Below are 26,251 nucleotides of genomic sequence, written 5' to 3'. Positions count from 1 at the left end.
TCTTGATATAACAGTGTAACATATATTTTAAAAATAATCCATGGTAATTAATTTGCCTATCAGTTACGTACATTAATTCCCTCTTTTTCCATCCCTAGCCCTTAGATTTTTTTTTAAGATACAGCCTTACTATGCAGCTCAGGCTTACCCTTTAAACTTGCTATGCAGCTCAGGCTTCCCTCTAATTCCTGATCCTCCGACCTCCACCTCCTGAGTGTTTATGTAGGCACTTTTTACTGTTACTAATATTATATTTAACAATAAATATTAAAAAATCTGTCTTTAGAACCTGTACTATTGGGGTCACAAGTTTGCTGGCCACACACAGAATGAATTCAAGCTGAATCACTAACGTTTAGCTTGCAAGAAATATTTAGGGATTTAGAATCAAGCAAAAAAAAAAAAAAAAAATCTTAGAATTACTATGAGACTTGTATCTAAACCAGGTGCTCAGCATCATGAAGGCCAGTATAGCAATATGGGAATTAGAATGAGGAACTGAACAGGGGTGGTTCAGGCATGTTCTCTACCCATATAAAAGACAACACTGCTTTCTGGAACAAATTTCGTAAGACACACGTTTTCTTATTCTTTGGCCTGAATTCTACACTACCAGTCAGCATTAAAAGCACGGGGGTAAGGGTAGACTAATAGAGGCCCAATTTAGAAAAATCTTCCTCCAGTCTAGGCTAAATGAACTGCTAATACAAAGAGCTTCATACATCCCAAAGCACACAGATTTCTGCACTGGTCCCCAGCATCAAACAAAACCAGTCACTCAACTGCCTTGAATGGTGACGGCAGGGAGCTCAGTTGACTCTTGAATCTCAAAACTCAGGGTCCTGGAGTCTAAAAAAGTCTTTTAGACTTTTTCCTCAGTACTGTTAAGCACTTTATCTGAAAAGTAGCCTTCATATTTCCCTAGAAAATAAACCTGGAAATCGACTCTTCTGTTTGACAAGTGGTAAACTCTACCTGTGGCTGCTTTTGCACTAAAACCACAATCCATGACACAAATCTAAGATCAACAATACCGAAAGAACAATATATTTTTAATTTATGAGTTTAAAATATAATTTTTAAATATCTTCCCTATCATATTCATTATCAAGTATATGCCATTTGGCTGGATTCTATTTGGTCCCAATTACATGTTCATCATATTTATTGGTGTGTGTGTGTGTGTGTGTGTGTCTAAGCGTGTGTAAATGTGTGTATGAATATGTGGAGGTCAGAGGACAGCTTGTGGAAGTTGGTTCTCTCCTTGCACCATGTGAGTCCTAGGATTCAGAATCAGGTTATCAGACTTAGTGACAAGCACCTTTAACCAATAAGCCATCTCATCAGCCATAAATTATATTTTAAATAGCCATGTCAAAGGAACTTCCCAAAAAGTAAAAGAAATTTTTAGAATTGTTGAAGAGGAAAAAGTTTATGCCCCCACCCCAGTAACCACAAACATCAGAAATAATGAAAAATACTTCAGTAGGTATTTGGGCCTCAGGGAAAAAAAATGTGTAACTTTCACCAAATCACATTTATAAGCTAAATGACACTATTTCTACCTCTAAAGTACATTATCATTGATTCTTACAATGATGAGTCATTGGCAAATGCTCTCATTTAATACTGAAAAACAGATAAACAAAAACCTCTAATGTATTTCTTAGTGATATAGCAAGGCTATCATAGCAGCAATAAAGCTCATTTGTTAAGGGATGATATGAAAATAGTCATTTCCATTCACTAAATCATTACCCCACAATTACTGAAGAGCTGAGAAAGAGGAGTGTGTGTGTGTGTGTGTGTGTGTGTGTGTGTGTGTGTGTGTGGTGTACATGCAATTGTAACCCCTAAATTGTAATTTCTACAATGTTCAATTGTAGAAATGAACAAGGTACTATACCAGAATTGTAGTGTTCAAGCTGTAAAACCACGGACTGGAATCATCAACCTATAAGAGCTCCCACTGGCCTTCTCATTCCTTCAACACTACCCTTTCCATCTCCAAATACATGCAACACAATACATATCCTGTGAAGAAAGCTCTCTCTCCCAAACTGTCTGACCCTTCTCTTCCCAAAGGAAGTAACAAATGGAGATGTCTGAAACATACTAACCACTGAACAGCTAATCTCAGTTACCACCCTTGTGACAGGAATGAGCCTGTCAAGAAGCAGCAGAAAAGGGGAAAATTGAGGAACAGGAGCTTTTAATCCCAACCCCCAGAAGGTGGAAGCAGGATTACAAATGCCATGCCAGCCTGAGCTGCACAGTGAGAAGACCTGACAGAAGGAGGGAGAAGAGGAAGAAGGGGAGAGGACAGGGAAGAGGGGGAGAACTGTTTCTTTTCACCAGTCTTCTTCCCTACTCACCAGTGAAAGTAGCAAAGCTAATGGGATCTACAAAAGCAGTAAGGAGGCAAACATGTCCCCACCCCTCAGACTTACTATTAGCAAAACCCAGCTCCACTCAAGATTACCTTCAAAATTCTCAACAACCCCAGCCTCTAATTGGAACAGCATACCATGCATGGGCTCTAAAAGTTCTTCTGATTCCCAACCATCTACGACCTCCACACTTTCTGATGATTTATTAAGGGAAGTGGCTTAGAGCAATGATCTCTCTTAATGGTACTTGCACCAAGCCTGCCCACCAGAGTTTGATCATGTGGTTGGGTGAACGGACCTCCTGAAAGCTGCCCTTCCACTTTTGCACACCCTAAATATGGTGTGTTTTAAAGGATCATCTCACTTCAACAGCTGCTCCTTTGTGATGGTTAACATTACTACGCTTAAAGCCAAAAAAAAAAAAAAAAAAAAAAAGCCTCCAACACGTAAGCCCCCCTTAGCTTGTACAGGCTGTACCCTGCCAACCCATTTCCCTTTTTCCCTTTTCCCCAGATGTTGAAGACTGTCCTTAAATTGACTCATCTTGTAAAATCTGCTGTTCTTACAAAATAATAGGTCATAAGACTGTTATTTCTGCTTTTGTAATCAAATTTGCTTACTCTGCTCAAAAAGACAATTACAAAACCCAAAACTGTAACTTCAAGGGTTTTGCCTTTGTAAGCCCGGAGCTGATATGGTTAGAGGTTGGGTCTTGAGAGTGCTCTCAGCCAGGTTTGGGTGCTTGACCTAAGTAAAAAGCCTCTTCTTATTAAAATTTATTCACGGTCATGGTGAATCTGACAAGCCTAGGCCTCCTGTGCCTTAGGATCATTTAATATGTATGTTATGTGCACTCTCTCCAGAATAGCCAAAACCTAAAACTTCACTGAACTACTGTCATGAGAGCTAAACAAACCTCTCATTTATTTACAACATGGCATCATATTTACTATGTGTCAGAAAATCAGGCCTGATATCAAAACAAAACAATCTACATAAACCCTTATCTGATTGCTCTAAGTTCTACTTTATTACATAAAATTAATTTGCTCCCATCTACAAAGAGGTCTAAAGCATTCTAATATGGTTTTTCTAAAAAAAAAATCTAAGAAATGTATTGAAATACTCAAAGTATTCAGAAGCTACCTTGGGATTTAAAAAAAAATTAGTTAATTCATTTCAGATTCATGTTCACATAGTTGCCTACATTCAGCCATAGCAATATATTGAACAAAAATGTAAAATAGTATACAGTAAGACTGAAACAGTTCGGTGAAGAGCAATGTGAGCACCGCGTTTGTGTTCTGTGATATGGCATTTTCAGTTCTGAGCTGTATTTCTCTTTAGAAAATAACCTGGGGGCGGGATACAGAAAGTAACACTATCACTGCAAGTACATAAAATGCATGTTTAACTAAGTAGAAATTAGTTATTTAATATTTATTCTTTCCATTCAGCACAGACACATTAAGTAGTATTTCATAGCTAAATATAAAAGATGCTATTGCAAAATGATTGACCATATGATAGTCCATGATTAAAAATATTTTTTAAAATCCCATTTTAAGTGATCAAATACTAAGCTTTCTCTCTTACTTACAAAAAAAACAAAAACCAAAAAACCCAAGAACTGTAAACCTATAAACATGGCTGTTCTATAATTGCTATAAGAAACAAAACTATTTACATTGTTTTTATATTTCTTAATTTTATAAGCTTTACTATAAAAAATTTGCAAATAAAAAATTACACACCAAACCAACCAGACTCAAAGTCTATACATCTCAGAGAACTTATGTACAGTTTAAATATCGATTCTGAAGCTGTAAACTTCACATTTGATTTTATATGTTCACTTAAAGGGTTTATTCACCATTAAAAACAAAACAAAGAAATCCACAACAGTATTAGAACTAGAAAAACAATTAGCTTTATAGACTTCTTCATATCTCATGTCCATTACATTGTCTTTCCTAATCCCCTAATATTTACCCTTTTTCTTATTCTCTTTTCTGTTATACTATTATCTACGTGTACATTTGTTTGCATGTGCATGCCTATGTGCATACATACGTGTGTTTGTGTGTATCCATCTTCATATGAAGGAGAATATGCAGTTTTTTTCTTTCTGAGACTGTATAATCTCACTTAGTATTTTACATTCTAAGTCCATCCATTTTCCTGGATTTTTTTTTATATTCTTTGTCTTTCACATCATGTCTCCTGATCCCACCCATTTCCCTCCCTACCCCAAAATTAAAAGAAAAAAAAAAAAAGATTTAAGAGAAAAAGAGGGGGAAGGAAGGAAGGAAGGAAGGAAGGTAGGAAGGAAGGAAGGAAGAAAGGAAGGAAGATCTCATCATGGAAGCTGCAGTGTGACAGTAAGTCCAATCTCTGGTCTGGTTGGAGGCCTCTGATCTCTGTTGTACCATCAACACTAGGCCCTCACTAGGACTCTTTCTGAGTATCCTGTTGCTGCCCTGTGTCATGGAGATCCTGCAGCCCTGGGTCCAAAGGACTGATCCTCACCGCCCCCAACTGCAGCAAGTCACGGATGGGGTGGATGTTGGGGTGGACCAACACAAACCCTAGTTCTGGACCTGGGTACTTTCAGGGTTGGTCAGGCTGCCAGCTCTCCCCATGTTTGCCACCAGAGTAGGTTCTCCAGGATTGCCCTGGTTAGTTCACTGCTTGCAGCAATGTGCGGAGATTAAGTTTTACTTTTTGTTAGATCTGAACAGTATTCATATTATCCACTCATCTGTTGACTGACAACTAGGATAATTCCAAAGCTTTGCTGTAGTGAACAGAGCAGCAGTAAACATGGACATGCAATTATCTCTCTGGTAGGGTATATAGTTCTCTGGACATGTGCCCAGAAATGAAATCACTAGGTTACATGGTAATCCTATTTTTAATTTTTTGAGAAATCTCCAAACTGATTTCCACAATGGTTCTATATTTGCACCCCCACCAACTGTGGATAAACACTGTCTTTTAAGAATAAACCCAACTTTCCATAGTCAAGTCTACTTGAAAACAAAACCAAAAGTCTCATTTCTTTCTTTTTTCCCCTAGCAGTGAGGGAGTGTTTACCAGTGAAGGAAGACTAGAAAAAGAAATTGGAATGCCTTTTGTATATTACACAGAAACTTACCCACTTGATGGATCTAAGGCAATAGCTCTGGGTTGATCCAACTCTTGCCAAAATAAAACTTTTCGTAAAGATCCATCTAAATTAGAAACTTCAATTCGATTAGTTTCAGAATCTGTCCAGTACAATTTTTCTCCAAGCCAATCACACGCCAGCCCATCCGGGGACAATAATCCAGAAACAACAACATTCTGTACACTCTCAGTTTTGTTAAATTCTGTTCGCTTAATGGCTTCTTCGCTGACATCACTCCAGTATATCAAGCCATGACCAAACACAAAGTCCACCGCTGCTGCATCCTCCAAGCCTCCAACTACAATCGTTGCATTCTCTTTGCCATTTGTAGCATCAACCAATCTCAAGTCCCGTCTGTTTGCATAAAGCAACAAAGGGGCCGCTGAAATAAAAAGAAAAATACATAAGAAAGAAGAAAACATATCAGATCTCATAAATTGGGTTTCAAATCAGCATCTGTGACCAAATACTATCAAAAGTAACAAAGTAGGAAATAAAGAGGCTAGAGAGATAGCTCAGCAGGTAAGAAGGGTTCCTGCTCTTGCAAAGAGCCTGGGTGTGGTTCCCAACACCCACATCAAATGGCTCACAACCACCTCTAACTCCAGCTCCAAGGATCCCATGCCTCCTGGGTCTCTGTAGGCACTGTACACATGTGGTACACATAAACTCACACGGCAAATATCCACCCACATAAATAAAATACATTAGTGAACTGGCTAAAATCTTTTCACATTTAAAATGTTTTTCTAGAACTTTAAAAAAAGAACGTAATGAGAATTGAAATCAATTCCACCCAGATGTCTTTTCTTACTGAGAGTCTGTCAGATACAATTTAAAAGCTTATCCATAATAACAATGAGTAACTGGAACACTCATGCTCTACTGGTGGAAAAGAGCTGCCAGGTGTTTGGTTAGCTGTCCGTTTGGAGAGCTGGTGATCAAACCCAGGGTCCTCCCATATATGAGTACACGTCTGTGCACCACATGCATGCCTGGTGCCCACAGAGGCCAGAAAAGGGTTTCAGATCCCCTGGAACTGGAGTTACAGATGGCTGTGAGCCACCCTGTAAATTGTAATCAGAACCGGGGTCCTGGGCAAGAGTATCAAGTGCGCTCGCTTAACTATCCACCCCCAGAAGTACCCATCCTTTTTAAATCACAAACATTATTCTAATTTGAAAAAAATAAGTGGCTCCCAAAACTACAAAAAAAAAAAAAAGTAATAGTTAAGCCCATTTATAGAACTGCATCGGCCAAATTGGGTTATCAACATGTGTTCTAGTCATCTGTTAGATAACATGAATTCAATCCAACCACACTGAAACGCAAATACATGTGAGCATCCGCTTCACTAGAAAAAGGAAATGGTCCTTTCTTCTTACTGTGTATAACTACTACAGACAGACAGTGAATCAAATTCCCCTGAACTCACTGCAGATGTGCACACATCACACCCAGTGGTCACTACTGAATAGTCTTATATTCAGGTTTTGATAGTATAAGCCAAACAGGAACATCAGAAAAAAACATTACTATTAGTTAAGAGTTCAATGTCACAAGGCTGAAAACTTGAGGAAAAAAAAAACCATCCCAGGATACTTAATCTTAACAATTCAAGAGTAAAAACAATGCAGTAGTTAACAGATACCTTCTTTATGGCTCAATCACCCATCAAAGACTGTTTATATACTAAACTTGCTTATGGCATAAGTGGCAGCTAAATGACTTTCATAACTTTTAAGTCAAACTTTAATATTTCCACTGAATGGTTTTTATCGACAAAAATCTAAAGAACTTTTCTGGTAACTTAAAGTCTAGTGGACTTTCTGAGTGTCACTGGAGTTGGAAGAGACCAGAAGCAGATTAATAGCTTTAATTTAGCAGCACTAGTTATGGCTGAGCATTCTGGGGACTGTACATTAACCTGTTAACATGACTAAGGGTTTCTAGGGACTGTACACTAACTGAACATTATCAAAAGGTCCATCTGTGTGGTTACCCTTCTGATGCATGATTAGGGTCTACAACATTGCCACCAGTGTCTGTTGAGTAGTGGAGAAAATTGTAACACAGTTTTTATCTACTAGATACAACAGACCCCACACACTTGTTTCCTGTCAGTAGCCCACATAATACATACCATGTGTTCACTCCACAATGTTTACCTGACTTCATAACAAGCGAATTCAAACAGCAGTCGCATCTCTTTAGCAAACACTTACAAGAGCTCAGGAATCTGTTCTCCTTCACCAAATCCCTACTGAACTTCCTTCCCAAACCTCCTCTTCTCTACAGACTTTCACACCTTAACCCTCCTACGGATGTAAGGGCATCTGTTACCCCACTCATCTCCAGGGTTGATTTGGCTGATCACTTCCCCCACCCCCGGACTGCTCCACATGCACCCCTCCCAAAACTGTGCACTCAGTCAGAGAGGGTGACCTTCACCAAAGGTATAGAGTGGCTGCACTCCCCTGCACCCCCTCCCTTGCTCCAGACAAGCTCTTAGGGTCCATTTAACCCTTCATCCTCAAATCGACTCATAAACACAGTGTCTCAGGAGAAGGGTCAAAGGCCATACATCTCTTTTTTCCCTTATGGAGACAAGGTCTTGCTCAGTAGCCCAGGATGATCTCAAACAGTCAAAATTCTCTCTGGGTCCTCGGATATAAGCAGGGTCCCATCTTCAACATCTTTCTTATACTTCTCAGAAGGTTATCTGGGCCCAGGTGTGATGGCACACACCACCAATCCCAGCACTGGAATTAGAAGGACCCCTGAAAGTTTAAGGCCAGCCTGGCCTACATACGCATGCTGTGAGACCAGTCCCTGTTCTCAGTAGAGGGTGGGGGAACGCCCTCCCTTCTTTGTGGGATCAAGCAACACTTTAGGTTCACTCTCTCCACAACTGTGTCTTCAAAGGCTCATGGCAGGCTCAGGTTTCAAACACTATCCAACTCTAACCTTGCTTACTATCAAGAGAATACTTCTCTTTCTCCTAACTACACTCCACACCACCACTCTCTCTAGTAACTTCTTTAACCTCATATGCACCACAACTACACCTGCTTTCTCCAAGGCTTAAAAAAAAAAAAAAAAAAAAAAAATCCAACTAACAACCTCTACTCAATCCTTATTCTTTACTCCTCTACAGCATTTGTTACAGCAACAAAGTACAATGTTCTCTCCATACCATCCTACTTACTATTGTCTGTTTCAAATCTTTCTCCCCCTTCTCACATAGTATTCCCAGACCTTTAGTCCCCAAATGAGAGTGTACCCAGATTCTGTTCATCACAAAACTCTACACAACTGGTTTCTAAACCATCATCAACCTAACCTAATACCATCTTCTGTTCCCCAGGCTTTTTTCTGGTAAGGGGCTGCAATCTTTCTATCAATTAACTTAAAATGTATTACCTTTCCCTCCAAAAAAGTTCTTCAAAGATGTTATAATTCTTTGTGGTGTAGGGATGGGATAGGCCAGTGTGTGCAAGTGTGGGATGCCTGCACTAGCCCATGCACGCACTTGTAGAAGCTAGAGGTGGACATCAGATGTCTTTCTGAGATAGGATCTCTCACTGAGCCCAGACTGGCTTGGCAGTGAGCATTACCCCCCATCTTCCTGAATCTGGCCCCCAGTGCTGGGACTGCAGCACACCTGGCTTTACAAGGGTGCCAGGGATCCAAACCCAGGTACTCACACTTGCATAGCAGGCACTTTTACATAAAGACATCTCCCCAGCCCAGGTCTCCTCCTCTTTTCCCTAGTCTGCCAATTACTGTGTAATTAACCCTTCTTTACCATTTCTTTAAATGTGCCCCTCATTTCTAGAACCACTCCGCTGCCCTAGGCTTCATGAGCTCACATGTAAACTACCCTAACAGTGAATGATCTCAACATTCCCCCTTTCCTACGTCTAATATATAGTTGTGCTTCACCCAACTCAAAAGCTTTCTCATTCCCTTTGAGTAAGACATGAATGAAGCCAACACCTCAGCTTTCCTCCTTGAACTCCAAGTTCATCTTTTATAACCTCTGCACATAAAAACAGTTTAACATATAAACTGGGAACACATCACATCACATCACATGTCATTCCATCACCAGTGCACTCATTTTCCCACCCTCTCCTACTTCTTTCCCAGTGAGCAAATCTAAGTCCTTCAAGGCGAGATTCAAATCTTATCTACATCTCTCCTCTTCCAGGACTAGGGATGTAGCTCAGTGATAGAACATTTAATAGCATGCACAAAGCCCTGGCTAGATCCTCAGTCTTGCCAAAAGAAAAAACAAACAAACAAACAAAACAAAAAAAAAAAAAACAAAGTAGTCTTCCATCTTCCAGAGCCTAATCTAAACCTCATTTAGAGACTGTAAAGATGGCTCAGCAGGTAAAGATGTCTGCCAACAAGCCTAATGACTGGAGTTCAGTCCGAAGAATCCCCAGAGTGGAGAGAACTGACTCCTCCCAAGTTGTTCTCTGAATTCCACATGTGCACACACAGGAGGGAGGGGAGGAGAGGGGAGGGAAGGGAGAAATTTACCATGCAGGGTAGGTAGGCTCCATGGTAGAGTGCTTATCTAGCATGTACAAGGCACTGGAACACATCTCCAGCCCAGAAAAACAAATACATCTACTAAAAAACTTTTAAGTTCCAACCAAGAGTCACAAACGCCCATGGAGCTGCCCACTTTAAATGTGGCCAGGCTTCTATAATCCTTTGAGCTCTGGCTTTAGCAGCCCAGCTTAATTAAGCGATGCAACTCCTTTCCCCTTCCCTTCCTCTCACTCTTCTTCCTTTCTTCTCTAGTTTGCTATTCTGCAGATAGAACCAGATCTGCATATGTTCCAGGCAAGGGTTTACACTGAGCACAGCCCTAGCCCCTGAAAATCCTCTCTTAACCATTGTTCAGAAATCAGCAGACCACATCAAAAGTCATTTGCTAAATTGACCTAAGCCTGACACCTGTTAACCCCAACGAACCTCGTCACCTCCCCAGCAAAACCCGACAGCACTGTCAGCACTACCTATGAAAGAGAGTCCTTCTGTTTGTTTGTGACGTTCCAAAAGATCCCACTATCAAAACATAAGCCTCGGTTCAAGTTGTTTTCCTACATACGCCTGCCCAGATTTTATTCCCATTCAGTATCTGGATGGTGACATTATTGTATTCAAAGAGAATGTCATCCATGGGTGTGTGACAACCCTAACCCAAAAACAGTGCTCTGGGAATTACTTGAATATCTCTCCTGTTCAAAGATGTGGCGAGGCTGTGCTCCTGAGATCAACATTTTTTTTTAAATGTGTGTGTCTGCCTGTGTGCATGACTGTATGCCATGTGTGTCTGCCTGTGTCTGCCTGTGTGCATGACTGTATGCCATGTGTGTCTGCCTGTGTGCATGACTGTATGCCATATGTGTCTGCCTGTGTGCATGACTGTATGCCATGTGTGTCTGCCTGTGTCTACCTGTGTGCATGACTGTATGCCACATGTGTGCTTGCCTGTGTCTTCCTGTGTGCATGACTGTTACGCCATTTTTGTCTGGTGCCCAAGGAGGTCAGAAGCAGGTGTTGGACCCTTGGAACTGGAGTTACAGATGGGCATGAGCTGCTATGTGGTTGCTGAGAACTGAATCTGGGTCCTCAGCAAGAGCAACAAGTGCTCTTAACCACATAGCCAGCCCTCTGAGATAAACTCTTAAACCAATTCTCCAGACCTGTCTGCTGTAGTAGCATAAGGAATTGCTTTAGATCTTTCCAAGCAAACGGTTCCTCTGACTATGGGTATGGAAGCGGTCTCTGACACTGACAGACATATTCTAGGGTCTTCTGTTTTCCCTTTACTCCTCCAGGCAGATGACACGAAGGAATTTCCTTGGCTCATCACAAGGGAGTACTCTTTCCTAGACCCTTTAAATCTTCACAAGGAACTTTAGCAGATGCCTTCCCTATTCTCTAACCACATGCTGTACTCTCATGGCACTAACCCAGCTCAATGCCTCACAAATGGCAAAATTCTACTAATGACACCTGAGAAGAACTCAATGTCCTAAAAACCTGAAATCCCCCCTCATTGCTCATTAACCCTCCATACCTAGCATGCCCCCGCCCCGCCCCCACACACACGCACGTGCATACACACACACTCTTGCTTCTGTCCTCAACCTTCCCTAAAGCTCCCTTGACCCTTCCATGTACCTTCTTCCTTCAATACCTCGTTCAAGGACAACAACTGGTATCTTACCAGATTCTTTCCTCCGTGTCCAATCTCCAGAACACTACAGGCCTGTTTAAACCTGGGGCTGCCCATCCTCCACTGAGGATCCATGCAGAACTAGAACTAGAAACAGGCTCTCATACACTCAGATGAGATCTGAAGACACCCAAAAGGACAGCTGGTCTCCCTCAGTCCATCATTCCTCAGATCCCCAAAATACACCTTCAAAAGTATTTTTATGGAAACCAACCCAAATGTTTTAAAAAGCCAAGTTAAGGCCAGTCATGGTGGCTCACACCTGTAATCCCAGCACGCAGGAAGCTGGAACAGGAGGAGTTCTAGGCCAGCCTGCACTACAAATCAAATCTAAGGAAATCTAGATTAAAACAAACAGTCTCAAAAGGGGGAAAGGAGAGGGGGAGGCTAAGAAAGTCAAAGTGAATTTGGGTACTCTGACAAAAGAGATTAAGTAAATACTGTTGGATTTACTACAATGTATTCAGCATGTGGTTCAGCACAACAGGCATCAACATCCCCAAGGTTCTGGGTTCAGTTTCCAGCGCAAAAGAGACAAAAAGCAAAATATTATAAGCAGTAGTTTATATCTGTATTCCATGTCTTCTAAGTTATTCATTAAATATAATACCAGCACAAATATTTATTCTGCTTGGATATATTTTCCTAAACTTTTAAGGTTAGTTGACCAAATAAACAAGCCTGCATTTGCATTTAGCTGAATGGAGTCATTAATCTGACAAACTCTACTCTAACAGCAATTATGTATTGTAACAAACCAATGTGAGGCTAGGAAAAAGCTCAGCTAGTGAAGTGCTTGCTGCACAAGCATGAGACCTGAGTTCCCATCTCCAGAACCTACACAAACAGTGGGGAATTGTGGAACAACTAATCCCAGTGCTGGAGGCAGAAGCAGGTAGCTCCCTGGAACTCTAGCAGCACCGCATGGCTAAATTGTGAGCTCCAGGTCCAGTGACAAAACCTGTCTCAAAAAAATATGTGAACAACAACTGAAACAGACACCCAGCGTTTTGACATCTGGCCCCCAAATGTGCACACACGCACCATACACTAAGCCAATGTGAAGATAGTTTCCAAAATCTTTGGTACTATAAAACTTCAGATTTGTGCTACATTAGTTCACGATGTTATTACCTATCTATGTTATTTTAAGTAAACTATAACAATGAAGCATTCTTTCTAATTATATAGTTTCTTGCCTCTTAGTTTTATGCTAGAAAAGCTAAATATATGAGGTGGATTTTGGTGTGTTTATTTGTTTTGAGACAAGGCTTCTCAGTGTAGCTCTGGCTGTCCTGCAACTCTGTAGACCAGGCTGGCCTGGAACTCAGAAATCTGCCTGCCTCCACCTCCTGAGTGCTGGGATTAAAGGAGTGTGCCACCACTGCCTGGCTATGTGAGTTTATTAAAGAACACTCATTTTGTCACACTGAAAAATTCTACAGGTCTGGCAATACAGCTCAGTGATAGTACACTTGCCTAGCATGTGTAAGGTCCCAAGTTTGAATATCAGCACCACTAGAAAAGGAGTAATAATAAAAATAATAGAGAAAAGTACTGTCAAGAATCATCTAGCTATAAAAAGGCCAAAGAAGTATATTCGTAAGTTCTTTTAGTCTACTATGAAATGCTGATGTACAAGTTTCACAATTATCTACCAAGTAGCATTCTCTTAAAACATCAGTTGCTGCAATTACATAAGTTATAATTTTATATGCAAATGAGACTATTCAAAATGTCACACAGAAACACCTTTGTATACAAGATATGCAGGGTATGTTTTGTGAAGGGAAAAGAACAGTTTTGTGCTAAAGTCAAATGATCATTGTTATGAAATGAATGCAGGAAAAATGTAGAACAAAATCTAAATGGCTATAAAAGTTTGTAATTTATTCATGAGAAGGAAATTTGTTCAAGACAAATTAGCTGGGCTCCAATGAGTTTACATACAAGAGTTTCTTAAAGAATCCTTATAAAAAATTAATTTTGGTGTTCTGTTAAAATTAGTAAATATTCTTAGGTTATAGGTATGAGACCAAAGAGAGGATTTAAAAGGTCTTCTTTCCCTTCTAAATAACTACAATAATCCCTCTAGAAAGCATAGGTTCTCTATCTTATCAGTCAGTATTCCCCATGCTTAATGGCTATTTTACTATGCTCTGGATTATTTAAAAACAAAAACAAACAAAGCCTCATTTAAGAACTATTTTTTCCATTGTGTTACCTCCTATGGGATCCATAATCCTACCTATTTAGTCAGACATCCAGTCCCCTTAACAACAAATGACATCTTGCCCTTTTAAAACCAAATCCTAAATTGAGCAAGTCTAAGGTACTGCCTTTAAGATTAGGAGAGGACCCCTCACAAATCATAAAGAATTTTTTGTTAAAGGGTAAAAGTCCAAAGCTAACAATTTTGTTTATCTGATCAAATATTAAAAATTCTATTGGAAGGCACTATCAAAAGAAAGCTTATCCTGCCTATGTTACAGGAGTACATCTTATAGGGTATAGATAAGACATTACTATTCTGAATTATTTCCAAAGAGGCACACAAGTATGAAATTGCTAGAAATTAACGATGTGTTTTTATTATAAGAGCTCTGGTCTGCTTAAGACTACAATACAGCGCAGTCCATCTCTATTATACTTTTGGTTCAATGTTAACTTGACCATAATTAACTAATTTGAATGCAGTAACTTCTAGAGAGACTAGGGATCTTAGCTGACAAATTACTAACTTAAGGTATTTTACTGTATGGAGAAGTGTCTATTCCAAATTTACTAAGTCCTTTTACTTGATAATGCTTATATATTCTTGACATAATCTGTTTGCTTGGTATTTTAAGAACACTAGGTCTGAGGATTATTACATCTCTATTTTTTGTCTGAAAAGAGTATGTTCATCTATACTCATTTATTAGATGTACTAGCCACTCCCCCTTTAAAATAAAATGTATCAGTCTGCTCACAGACATCTTAAATAAAATGTTTTTGGGTGGACCCAGTTTGGTGTGCATGCTTCAAAAACCACCACATACCACACATCCTTGCCAACTGTATTATTTTTGTAGCAACCACTCACCAGATTTTTTTTCTCTTTTAAACTTATTGGTAATGGGTAAGTCATACCATGTGATTTTTCTGGTGTTTCCTGGGACATACTTGCAAATCAGCAAGTATTCATCTTTAACTAAAAAAAAAAAGAAAGAAAGAAAAAAGTTGACACTGAAAAAGGTCAGCCTGTGCCAGGTGACTCTTGTGCACAGGTGTCTAGTGGCATCTCTTTGAGCTCACACAAGAAGACTGAGTCAAGATTTCCAAAAAGCTGGTAGATAAACAGATGGCTTTATGAAACTAACACACAGACCCAGCAGAACAAGAATTAATTACACAGTGCTGAATGAACTGTTAAAAATGATTGTGGGTTTTGTTGAAAATATTGCTGATGCTTTAATGCCCTACTTCCTGGATGTAAGTAATCCTCCACTCTTCTCCAACTCTCCATTACTGCCAACAGTGTAATCTAAGTTACCTGTCTCCTCAGTCCCAAAGGTCTCCTGAATACAGTTGGTCTCTAGTCACTGAATCTGCCTCCAAATTGGAAGCACCAGATGGGCTGAAGCTTTAGCCTCACACTTTAAGGATCCCCAGTGAAGATGAATGTACAGCTTTGTCTATAGCTTGCTGGGAAACTGGCCCTGCTATCTGGCTCAGAGTTCCCAGATTCTCAGGTACATGAAAGATGGTCACTTCCTGGCCATCCCCAAAACCCCAGAGTATTTGGGGAACATCTGAAATCCGGGAATTAACCCAAATCTTATACCTGATGTTGAGTTCTTCACTTACATTTCTAGCCTCAGGAGGCTTTAAAAGAATCTGAGGGTCCTTCAAAAATTCTGAGCAAAGCCGTTAAAAGACCCATTAGGGAATGGCAGGGTACCGTTCTTGTCACACCACAAGAGCAATCAGGCCAAATCTGAAGAGACTACTTCACAACCTCTTGTTCCATCTCCAAGGGACACAGGTTTTGCTCTAAACAGCAGGGACTCTGACATATGCACATCACAGTCCCCACTGACTAGGCTTGACCAAACTTCAGTCAGCCTTCTCTCTTCCAACAAGCCCTTAAACTTTGGCTCACCCTAAGCTTAAGCAAGCAGATGCACAACTTTCTCCCTCATTCCAAGTATCAGCTGACCAGACAAAAACATAACTTTCCAGTTACACGCTTGGGATCATGCAATCGCTTACCTCCCCACTTGGCTCCACTCCCACAGAGTTCCTGCTAGCTTTGGCCCTTGCCTAGAAAGGAAGTGTTCCTGTGCTTGGTGTTGAGATAGGTGGGGGTGTAAGGAAAGCACTCTGCTAAAATGAGCCTATCTTATACCTAAGTACAGGCTTTTTATGTCATCCTGAAACAAACCATCTATTTGCAAACTCCAAAATTATGTTATTGTCTTCTATCAAAAGTGAGTAGAAGGGTGGACTGACATTTGCCTGTAATACCAGCTACTTAAAAAGATGAGGAAAAAAATCACTTGAGTCCACGAGTTCAAGGCCAGCCTGGGCAACATACCAAGCCCCAGTCTCAAAGATAAATAAATCAATTGTTTCAGTCTCACTCCATAAACCATAATAAACATGGTGGCACACTCACGTAACGCCAGCTGAGGTGGGAGGATCATGAATTACAGACCAGTCTGGGCTCATGGTAAGGCCCTGTCTTTAAGAGAGACTCAGGTAAAAAGGTAGGACTAGATACCTTCAGACAACACTGAAGGTGGAACTTCTGTCCAGAGTATGAGCTATTCAGTCTTAAGTCAGCTGCCCACCTTTCTGATTTGTAAAATGAAAGACCACAGAATTCCAAGCCTCTTCTATCTTACCATTCTAAATATGAGTCTGGTAGATATGTACTCGGTAGATGTGAGTATCAAAAATAAATTGGTTTAATTAAGAGTTAGGAGGATGACTCAATAAAGTGCTTGCTGCTCAAGCAATGAGATCCCAGAGTTCAATATCCAGATCTCAAGTTGAAAAAACAACAAGAAACCTAGAAGGAAAGACAAGCAATCCTGGAGCTCATGGCCAGCAAGTCTAGACAAATCAGTGAGCTCCAAGTCTCAATGCATAGGTAGGGAGGGAACTGAAAAAAAAACACCCTACATCAGTCTTTGGCCGCCACAGGCATGTATGTACACACGTATACACACACACACACACACACACACACACACACACACACACACACACACACACAGGTTTAACTAAGACAGGGCTGTTTGTTTATAAGTCAAGAGAGAAGCAAGAAATGCTAATAAGTATCTAGGTAAATCTCAGCAGCCCAATATAAACAATATTTTGTAATCCTTCCAGTAACCTCAAAAAGTTGAGGTTCCTGCTGTATGTGTGGTGACATGTACATATACCCCCAGGACTCAAGGAAGCTGAGGCAGGAAGATTGCAAGTTTCTGGCCAGCTTGGACTACACAGAAAATCCCTTTCTCAAAACAAATGGGGGGAGGGATAAGATTTTAAAAATAACTTAAGGTAAAGACTCAATCAAGCCCATATTCACTTCACATGTCTGTACAATGCAATTACTCAGCTATAAAAAGGAACTAAATATAGATTCATTTATACGGTAAACATTAAAAAACTATACCAAGTGAAAGAAGCTAGACACAAAAAGCCACACATTATGTTAATCCACAGAGACACAAAGCTGGGGCAGAGAGAAATACAAAGGGACTGCTCAAGGATTCGAACATTGTTGGCAAGTACTAAAACTGTTCTGGAATAAGATCATGGTGGTATCTACAACCTTGTGAATATACTAAAAACCACTGGACACTTAAAAATGGAAATTTTTACACAATGTGAATGATTGATGCCTTTTTTTTAAATGGGTTTTAAAAACTAATCATAGCCAGGCATGGTGGTACGTAACCAATAATCCAGCTCTCAGGAGGCAAAGGCAAAAGGACTGAAAGATTTGAGCTCCCTCCAAAGCAGCAAAGACTGGGAATATAGCTCAGTAGTGTGCTTGCCTTCATGCATAGGACCTGGGTTCCATCCCTAGCATGGGGTGGAGAGGTGAGCACAGTATAGTCACTTTCTGCATAACAATTCCTGAACACCTCCATTCACAAGCTCCCTACCCCACATACCTAACCAAGTCTCCCTACCAAACCCTGTAGCTGCAGAAATTGTATAAAATGTGTAGGACATACATCTCACACACACAGGCACCACTCTGAATTCTTTAAATCATCTAAAGAATACAGCACCTAATGTAAGTACTTTGTGAAACAGATGACACTGCTGTTTAGGGAATAAAGACAGGAAGGGGAACTCTGTGTTTTCAAGCACAGATACAGCTTCTTTTGAGCTCTCTCTGTAGCCCTGTCTTTCCTAGAACTCTGTAGACCAGGCTGGCCTCAAACACAGAAATTCACCTGTCTCTGCCTCCCAAAATATAGGAATATTCTTTATCTTCACTTTCTAATAAGGCTGTCCAATAATAAAGAAAAGTCATATTCTAATAATCTACATTGGGTTTCACAGTGATAAAAGTAACCAAGGCCAATGCAGAAAATACGTCCTAGTCAAACATTTGGTAAGGTAATTTTTTATTATTATTTGAGTGACCTTTTCTTGGGGGTCAGGGATGGCATTGCTGACCATGGTCACCTTTGCATTTTCACTTCACTCTACGAATCTGGTCATTAACATATGCCTGGTATCAATTAGTCACTTATATACCCCAACGTCATCTTCAATCTTCAATCTCCTGAAATTAGTTCCCGATGGTCAAAGCACTTATAAACGCTTCTGAGCAAACTAAACAACAGAAAAATAGGCCCACAGCATCAAAGTGTCAATCACTCAACAAGGAGAACACAAGCACTTCTTGTTTTCTAATCTCACGCTTGAACAGCTTGACCCTTTCCTGAGTATAGTCACTGCCACAAATAACACAACTGTAAGAAACAAAACTCTGTGCTGATATCTAACAACACCATTTTCCCTGTACTTACATATAGACAGACTTTGTTTATTTGTTTATTTCCAGTCAGGATCTTAGGCTGACCTCCATGCTTCAGTATTTCTTTAGCCTCTAACTAACTGGGACTAACGGCTTGCACTGCCATATCCAGCAAAATAAATCATTTTAAGGGCAAACTGATTCTTCATCGTGTATTTGACATTTCAAAGTTATTCCTAAAGAACAGTGTTCTAGTCATTAAAGTGGAACTTACTGTACAGCAGACAAGGGAACACAGTTATGTTAAGGCTAAAAACACGTAAGAACTTAGTATAGACAGCATCTACTCAGTCTTCAGAGAAGAACCCACCAACTGGATACTTCTAATTATTTTGATAAAATTGTATTACCTATACTTAACTCTTTCTTGTTTGTTTGTTTGTTGTTGTTGTTTTTTTGTTTTTTTTTTCAAGACATGGTTTCTCCATGTAACAAGTCTGGCTGTCCTGTCTAGACCAGGCTAGCCTCGAACTCACAGAGCTCCATCTGTCTCTGCCTCCCAAGTGCTGGGATTAAAGGCATGTGTCACCACACCTGGCTTACTTAACTCTTTAATAGCTTATTTCTAGTCATCATCACCTAAATCAGTGTTAAGGCTATAACCCTTCAGAAAGTAAAAGAGAGCTAGGGGGATGGATCAGTCCATAAAGCACTGTTTTAAAATGTCTTACAAGCAAGAGGTCCTGAGTTTAATCCCTAGAACCCATGGGGGGTGGTCAAAGGTGGTGCAACTTCAACCCCAGCAATATGGAGGAAGGGATCAGCAAGTCTCAGGGACTCACTTGCTGTCAAGTCCCAGACCAGTGAGAAATCCTGCCTGAAAACATGGCAGAAGCCAGTTTCTAAGGAACTGCACATGCGTGACCCCACACACACATGCACACAACAACAGAGGGTAAAAAGAAAGCTGGGTGTGGCTGTTCCCAGCTGTATTCCCCAGCACAGGGGAGGCGGAGGCAGCACAGGCGCAGCAAGTGGACTACAGTGAGACTCTGCCCCAAAAAGATAAAACAGCCAGCAGACATCCTATTTCATCTAAAACAAAATACAAAACATCAAAGTAGAATGTTTCAGTAACAGATTTAAAACTTTGTAAACCATAGCCCTGAAACTATCAACTGGTAAAGTGGTACCGTGAGCACAGTGAGCATTTAAATGTTTTGCTAACCCTGGATACGATTTGATAGTACTTTCTGGGACAAGATTTCATGTAGCTCGGGATGGCCTCAAGCTCTCTCTGTGACAGGTTCACCTTGTGCTCATCTTCCTGCCTCTTCCTTGTAAATGTTGGGATTACAGCCACCAAGCCTGACTGACCTCAGCCATCTTAAGAGCAGCCACTATTCAACGCCTATACCAGCAGTACTCCTTCACAAACCTCCGCACCACTTCTCACTAAAATTTTGCTGGTTATGATCGAACAGAAAGCAAAGCAGGCTGTATGACTTACTTGTCATAAGATTCATAGAGTGAGGTGGTAGGGGAGGAAGGGAGGGAGAAGGGAACTCTTGTCATGTAATTCAATCTTGTTTGTAATTCAAATGAAAAAAAAGAAATTTACCATTATTAAAACCAATGATATGTATTTATTACAATTTTATTTTTCCTTTAATAATTAAATTATTTATTAAAATACAAAAAAAGAGATAGTGATGGGAAACAAGGTGATAAAAATCCACACCTCGCTAACACAGTAGCCCCTTTATAATCATCTCCAAACACAAACTTTTACTACAATTTCCACAGTGAAAACCAATTTTCCCAGAGTAGTCAATACCATTTTTTGTTTGTTTGCTTGTTTTCGAGACAGGGTTTCTCTTTGTCTTGGCTGTCATGGCACTCGCTCTGTAGACCAGGCTGGCCTCCAACTCAGAGATCCCCTGCCTCTGCCTCTGCCTCTGCCTCTGCTTCTGAAGTGCTGGGATTAAAGGTATGCACCACCACAGCCCGGCAGTACCAAATATTTTTACTTGTTTTTCTGATACATCTAATTATTCTGACAAAATTTGTTCTCAGAGAACAGTTATCACCAACATATCTCTTTACAGAATTGCCTTTGATATTGAAACAAGATAAGTTATTTTTGATAGTCAAAGTGCAGTTAAGGACACAGGTCAGTTTAGCAATTAGAACACCTCTAATTAAAGCAAAGGAAAAAATACCCTAAAAAAAACAGATCGATGGGTAAACACTGTTAGCACCTCTGATAACAGTGAACTGAAACTTTAAAGTCTACGAATTATTCTGTAGCCAGAGGAGCAAACCTTGGACAAGTAAGCAGGGACAAAAAAAATGCCAGATCAAACAAAGCCAGCTTGTCAACAAACATTAGCAATTCACCTGAGTCAACCTAGAACCCAAAAGATCACCCAATCTCCAGTGTTCCTTTCAACAAAAGTTCCCTAAAATGTTTTATTTAAAAAAAGGCTTAGTGGGTAAGATGCTTGCTTGCTATGCAAACATGAGGATCTGAGTTCATATTTCTCGAACCCATGGGAAAAACCACCCAAAATCTGTAATTTCAGCATTGGGAAGTAAAGACAGGAGTACCCAAGGGGCTTGAGGTCAGCCAATCAGTAAGCCCCAGATCCAGTGAAAGAACTTTTCAAAAATAAAGTGGAGAGCAACTGAGGATGCCCAAAGCCTGCACACAGTGAGTGCACCTACACAGGTGTGCAAGCATGCAAACACAAACACACAAAGTTGTGGTGAGAGCCAAGCAAGGTGGTACACGCCTGTAATTCCAGCACCTAGGAGGCAGAGACAGGAACATCCTGATGCTAGGAGACCTGTCTCAAAAAGGAAAAACAACGAAAACCATATCACTGTCAAGTTTGAGGACTACTATGCAAAGAAAGCTACAACTGACCATTTCACCTTTCAAGACTTCTCAAAGCCCTTCAAAGGGGCAGAGATCTCCAAAAGGCAAGTCCCATGCCTTGATGAAGACAGTAAGGCATAAGGAGACTAAGTGACCAACCCAAGCACAGAACACCACCTGAATCGCATGCCAAAACCTATACGACAGCCCCAAAACTTTGTAATACCTGATTTAAAGGAAAACCCATTTTGGAAGACTCACTTTTCTAGAAATTTAAGTTGGAAACATTTTAGTTTGCTTTGATACCATTCACCAGTGGGGGGGTGGGAGGGACACAGCAGCAAAGAACTGTCATATAACAACAAGTCCAGCCACAAATGGGACATCTACACACCCTTCCCCACAAGGATCAGAAACTATCTTGTAAGAGAGTGAAAGATTGTAAGAGCCAAAAGTCATGGAGGATCAGGGCAAAATATGGCTTCCGCACACGACAGGACACTGTACTCATGAACTCACAGCAGCTAAGGTGCTACCCAAAACCTGCATAAACTCAAGTACGTCATCAGCATGCCAACATGGAGGTAGGGAGAGGCTCATGAGTCCCCACTGCTGTCTGAGGAGCTATGGGACTGATGGCTTCTGAAGGAGAGTCAGTCTGTGGCCCCTGTTAGGTTTACTACATGCCAGTAAATGATTCCAAACTCAGGAGTACAGGAGCAGCATAAATTAAACTTGGTGGGTTATTTTTTAAGAACTCCAGAGAAGGTAGATCTGGGAGAAGTTAGGGGGAGGGTTAGGCGGAGGATAAAGGGATGAATATAACCAAAATACATTGTATTCGTGTATGAAATTCTCAAAAAAAAAAAAAAATACTGTTTTCCAAAGAACCTGAGTTCAATTCCTAACACCCACCTTAAGTGGCTCACAACCACCTGTAACTCAAGCTCCAGGAAACCCATGCTTCTGGCGTCTATATTTATATATACAGGCACACATAATTTTTAAAAGTTAAAAAAATTAATCTTTTCTAGATTTGTAATTCTTTCCAAAAATATTTCATCTAGAAAAATCAGAGACACTATTTTCTCTATTGGTACCTGGGTAGACCTAACCTAAGCTATGGAATCTAATAGAGCACAGCCCTACCTGCCTTATTTGCAGCTATACATACGCACAGGAGAAGCTCCTCTGAGAACACTTGCGGGGGAATGGAGTAAATCCCTGCTCTACCTTTATCTACCTGGCAGATAATGCCCCTGCTCCTTGCAAATGACCACAATACCATCTACTTTAAGCAATCCTGGATCTTAAATTAAATCTTTAATTGCCAACACCCATAAATAATCAAAAGTTTTCACTCACACAAAAATAACATATATAGCCATGTGTTGTGCACTCAGGAGGCTGAGGAAGGAGAACAGTTGCATTTAGAGGTCAGCCTGGGTAACACAGAAAGATCTTGTCTTTAAAACTTTTAATTAATATTTGGAAAGCACTTTATATGTTACTTCATTAAACACACCTAATAACCCTGCAAATCAGACAGACAGGTATCATTACCTGTGTTTTACAGGTAAACTGAGGCCGAGAGAAATAGAGCAGGGATAATGAAGATCTAACTTTAAACTCAAGACTTCAGGGTGAAATCCTCAAGTTTCACATTTTTCCCAATATACCTGTCGATTGATAATAGGAGTAGGGAGTGACTCTGATACTGGCAGTAGTAAATGACTCTCAACTGCTGATAAACAAGGCTGCAGGGCCAAAAGTCCCAAACCCACACACCCAGTCTGAAAGTGCCACCTTTTCTTCAACTACAAGGAACTAAACTTTGCTCCTGGGAAACCAAGGGTAACTAACTGTCATTTATAACAGAGGATAACATTATCAAGGAGTAAAGAGAATTTAAAGTAGGAACAAGAATGTTTTATATCAAAAGACAGTTTCAGTTGAAATGATAGCTACAATTAAATAGTAAACAGAAGATCTCCTCACACCATTATTATGCTAAATTTAAAGGCAGCTCCACTTTGGACTGTTATTTCTTCTTGGGCTTGTTAGCATCATGCTCCTAAACTATTCGTGCTTCTCAACTATCACCACAAATACAACCAAGTAATGTATCTACTCAACTCTAGACTCAACCCTGATATCAAAACAAATAGCATTTGCACCACACCATGCCCGGCTAAGAACTGCAACTAGCCATCCTAGGTTATGGATTTGGCTTTTCCCAACTCTGATCAAACCACTGGCTCTTACATTTAACTCTTATGAACCTGTCAATTATATTCTCATGTCAACTGCAACTTTCTCGATGCTATAGCAAAATCTCCTTTTTTTGTAGACTTTACTATAACAAAATAAACATGTATTATTAAATCTCTCAAGTATCTAATAATATAAAGTTCTCTACCATGAAAATTAAACAGCAATTATCTTTCTGGAGTGTACAAGTAGGACTAGACAATTTGGAACAAAATGCTTATTTTTAGAAAATGCTTGCCTATTTTTAAAGGCTACTACTCTTATTCACATACCCAGAGATGACACACCTGTCCGGTTTATAAGATGTTAGTTACTATCCTGCTTTGCCAACTTCCTTACTTCCAGAGGAGTTAAAAGTTTAGCTTGTTAATAACTAAGAATCCCGGAGAGGTCCCATTAACTGGCACAGGTGAAATGAACAAAAGCAGAACTACAAGCCACAGCGTCAAGAGACGCCTAAATTCCTGCACAGGTGAAACACTCAACAGCATCAGCCCCACCTCTCACCAACTGGAGAAGACCATCGACAAGCTTTCCCTTTGCAAACTGTCGCTCGACAGGACGTAGGTGTCAGCTTCGCAGTCCAATTCCAAACACTAAATTTAGGCGATTCCCACAGCAAATTACCCAGGGCATTCTGTTATTTACTCAAGTGCCAAGCAGTTCCCAGGGGGTGCCCAGCAAATGATCATTTAGTTCCCAGGATAAGCTCCTCGCCACACGAGGATGACTCCCCTACTTGGTGCCAACTGTACACTGCACAAACGGAGACAGGGGGCGAGTCCTGAAGACCAGGGGTTGCGAGGGCAACGTGTGTGTTTTATTATGGGCTCAGAAGAGTCCCCGATGCTGAAAAGCGCGACCTATAACCCTAGAGTCAATTTCCAACTGTGCTCCCACCCAGGATCATTCTATCCCAAACGGAAGCCAATTATCAGTTGTTACAAGGCCTGGAGGGGAGAGGGGGAAACAGTGAGGTTTGGAGAAGAAGAAGAAGAAGAAAATAAAAAGTTCACCTAAGAGACACGGGAAAGGTGGGGGCTTCGAGGGAGGGAGGGAGGGAGGAGGAGGAGGTCAACACCGACGGTGCCGAGAGCCCCACTACAAAAGACCCTTTTCTGCCCGGGAGTGCAGGCAGAGCGAGGCACAGTCGGGGTGCGGGGGGTCGGGGGGGGTCCCCCCGAGGCCCGCAGCTTTGTCCGGCCGCGCCGCGGGGCCGGGCAGGGGTGTGCGCCGTGGCCGGGCGCGGCCCCCCGATCGCGGGCCCCCTTGCTCGCGCGGCTCCCCCAGCACCAGGCCTCGGTTCCCCGCCGCCTCCCCTCCCCTCCCCCCCCCGTCCCCGACCCCGGCAACTCTGCCACCGGGGCCTCCTCGCCTCACCTCTCAGCAGCACGCAGAAGCTGCAGGCCAGGAGGCTCCTCAGCACGGCCCCCATCTTCCCCGCTCGGCGCGCGCTCGCGGCCCTCACCGGCGTCCGGCGGCCAGGGGACGCGCGAGCGAGGAGCCGGGGCGGCCGCCGCAGCGGCGGGTCTGCACGCTCATGCTCTCCGCGGCCGGGAGGAGGAGAGGAGGAGGAGAAGGAGGAGGAGGAGAAGAAAGGAAGGGAAGAGCGCACGTCAGGGCTCTAGCGCGCCGCTCCGGCCCGGGCTCGCGCGACGCCCAGCGCCTGCCCCATGCCGCCGCCTCCTCCCGCGGCGCCCCACGTCCGCGCGGCGCCTCATTCAGCCTCTTCCTCCGGCCGCGGCGCAGGGATCCGCCGCGGGGCCGCCGCCGTCTCCCTGCGCGCCCGACCCGCCCCCCCCCACCTCCTCAGCGCGCCGCCGCCGGACCCGGGAGCCGCCACCGCCGCGCGCGCCAACGGCCCTCCGGCTTCCCCACCCCCGCGCGAGCTGGGCCTCGCGAGCCCCGGCAGGCTGACGGGGAAAAGGTCTTCCCGGGGCGCATTCCAATGGGATTCTTTCCCCGGGCGGCGGAGGGCGTGAGGCGACGTCGGCCGACACTGGGGCCGGCGTGGTCGGGACTACTTTCTGCGTCCCGGCCCGTCGCCGCCCGCGCCGCTCTTTGTGCGCCCGGCCGCGGAGCCAGGTGGAGCTGCGCGCGGGACCCCGGGCTGCGGCGGGCGCTGCGCCCGCCTCGGAAAAGAAACAGTGCCAGCGCGGCTTGCGCTCGCTCCCTGCGAGCGAGCGAGCGAGCGAGCGGTGAACCGGGTGGACGCTGTGCAGAAGCCGGCGCGAGGCAGACTTGTAGTGCGCTGAATTGAGAATCGTTGTATGAAGTGATATGAGCC

General features: G+C 42.1%; 1 protein-coding gene across 1 annotated transcript in view; it reads right to left on the bottom strand.

The window, feature by feature from the left end:
- Lrp6 (LDL receptor related protein 6) overlaps window positions 1-25,619 on the bottom strand; it is a 123,718-nt gene extending 98,099 nt beyond the window's left edge. Inside the window, exons 1-2 of the mRNA XM_027429872.2 lie at window positions 25,345-25,619; window positions 5,548-5,941 (exon numbers count right to left, since the gene is read on the bottom strand). Coding sequence (XP_027285673.1) covers window positions 5,548-5,941; window positions 25,345-25,399 — 449 coding nt within the window. The 5' untranslated portion in view covers window positions 25,400-25,619. The remainder of the gene's footprint in view (window positions 1-5,547; window positions 5,942-25,344) is intronic.
- Window positions 25,620-26,251: the final 632 nt, after the last annotated feature.

This window comes from Cricetulus griseus, chromosome 8 (assembly GCF_003668045.3).
Source record: "Cricetulus griseus strain 17A/GY chromosome 8, alternate assembly CriGri-PICRH-1.0, whole genome shotgun sequence".
Classification (NCBI taxonomy): domain Eukaryota; kingdom Metazoa; phylum Chordata; class Mammalia; order Rodentia; family Cricetidae; genus Cricetulus; species Cricetulus griseus.
Note: the sequence above shows the minus strand (reverse complement) of the source record. Positions and strands in the feature narration are given on the sequence as shown.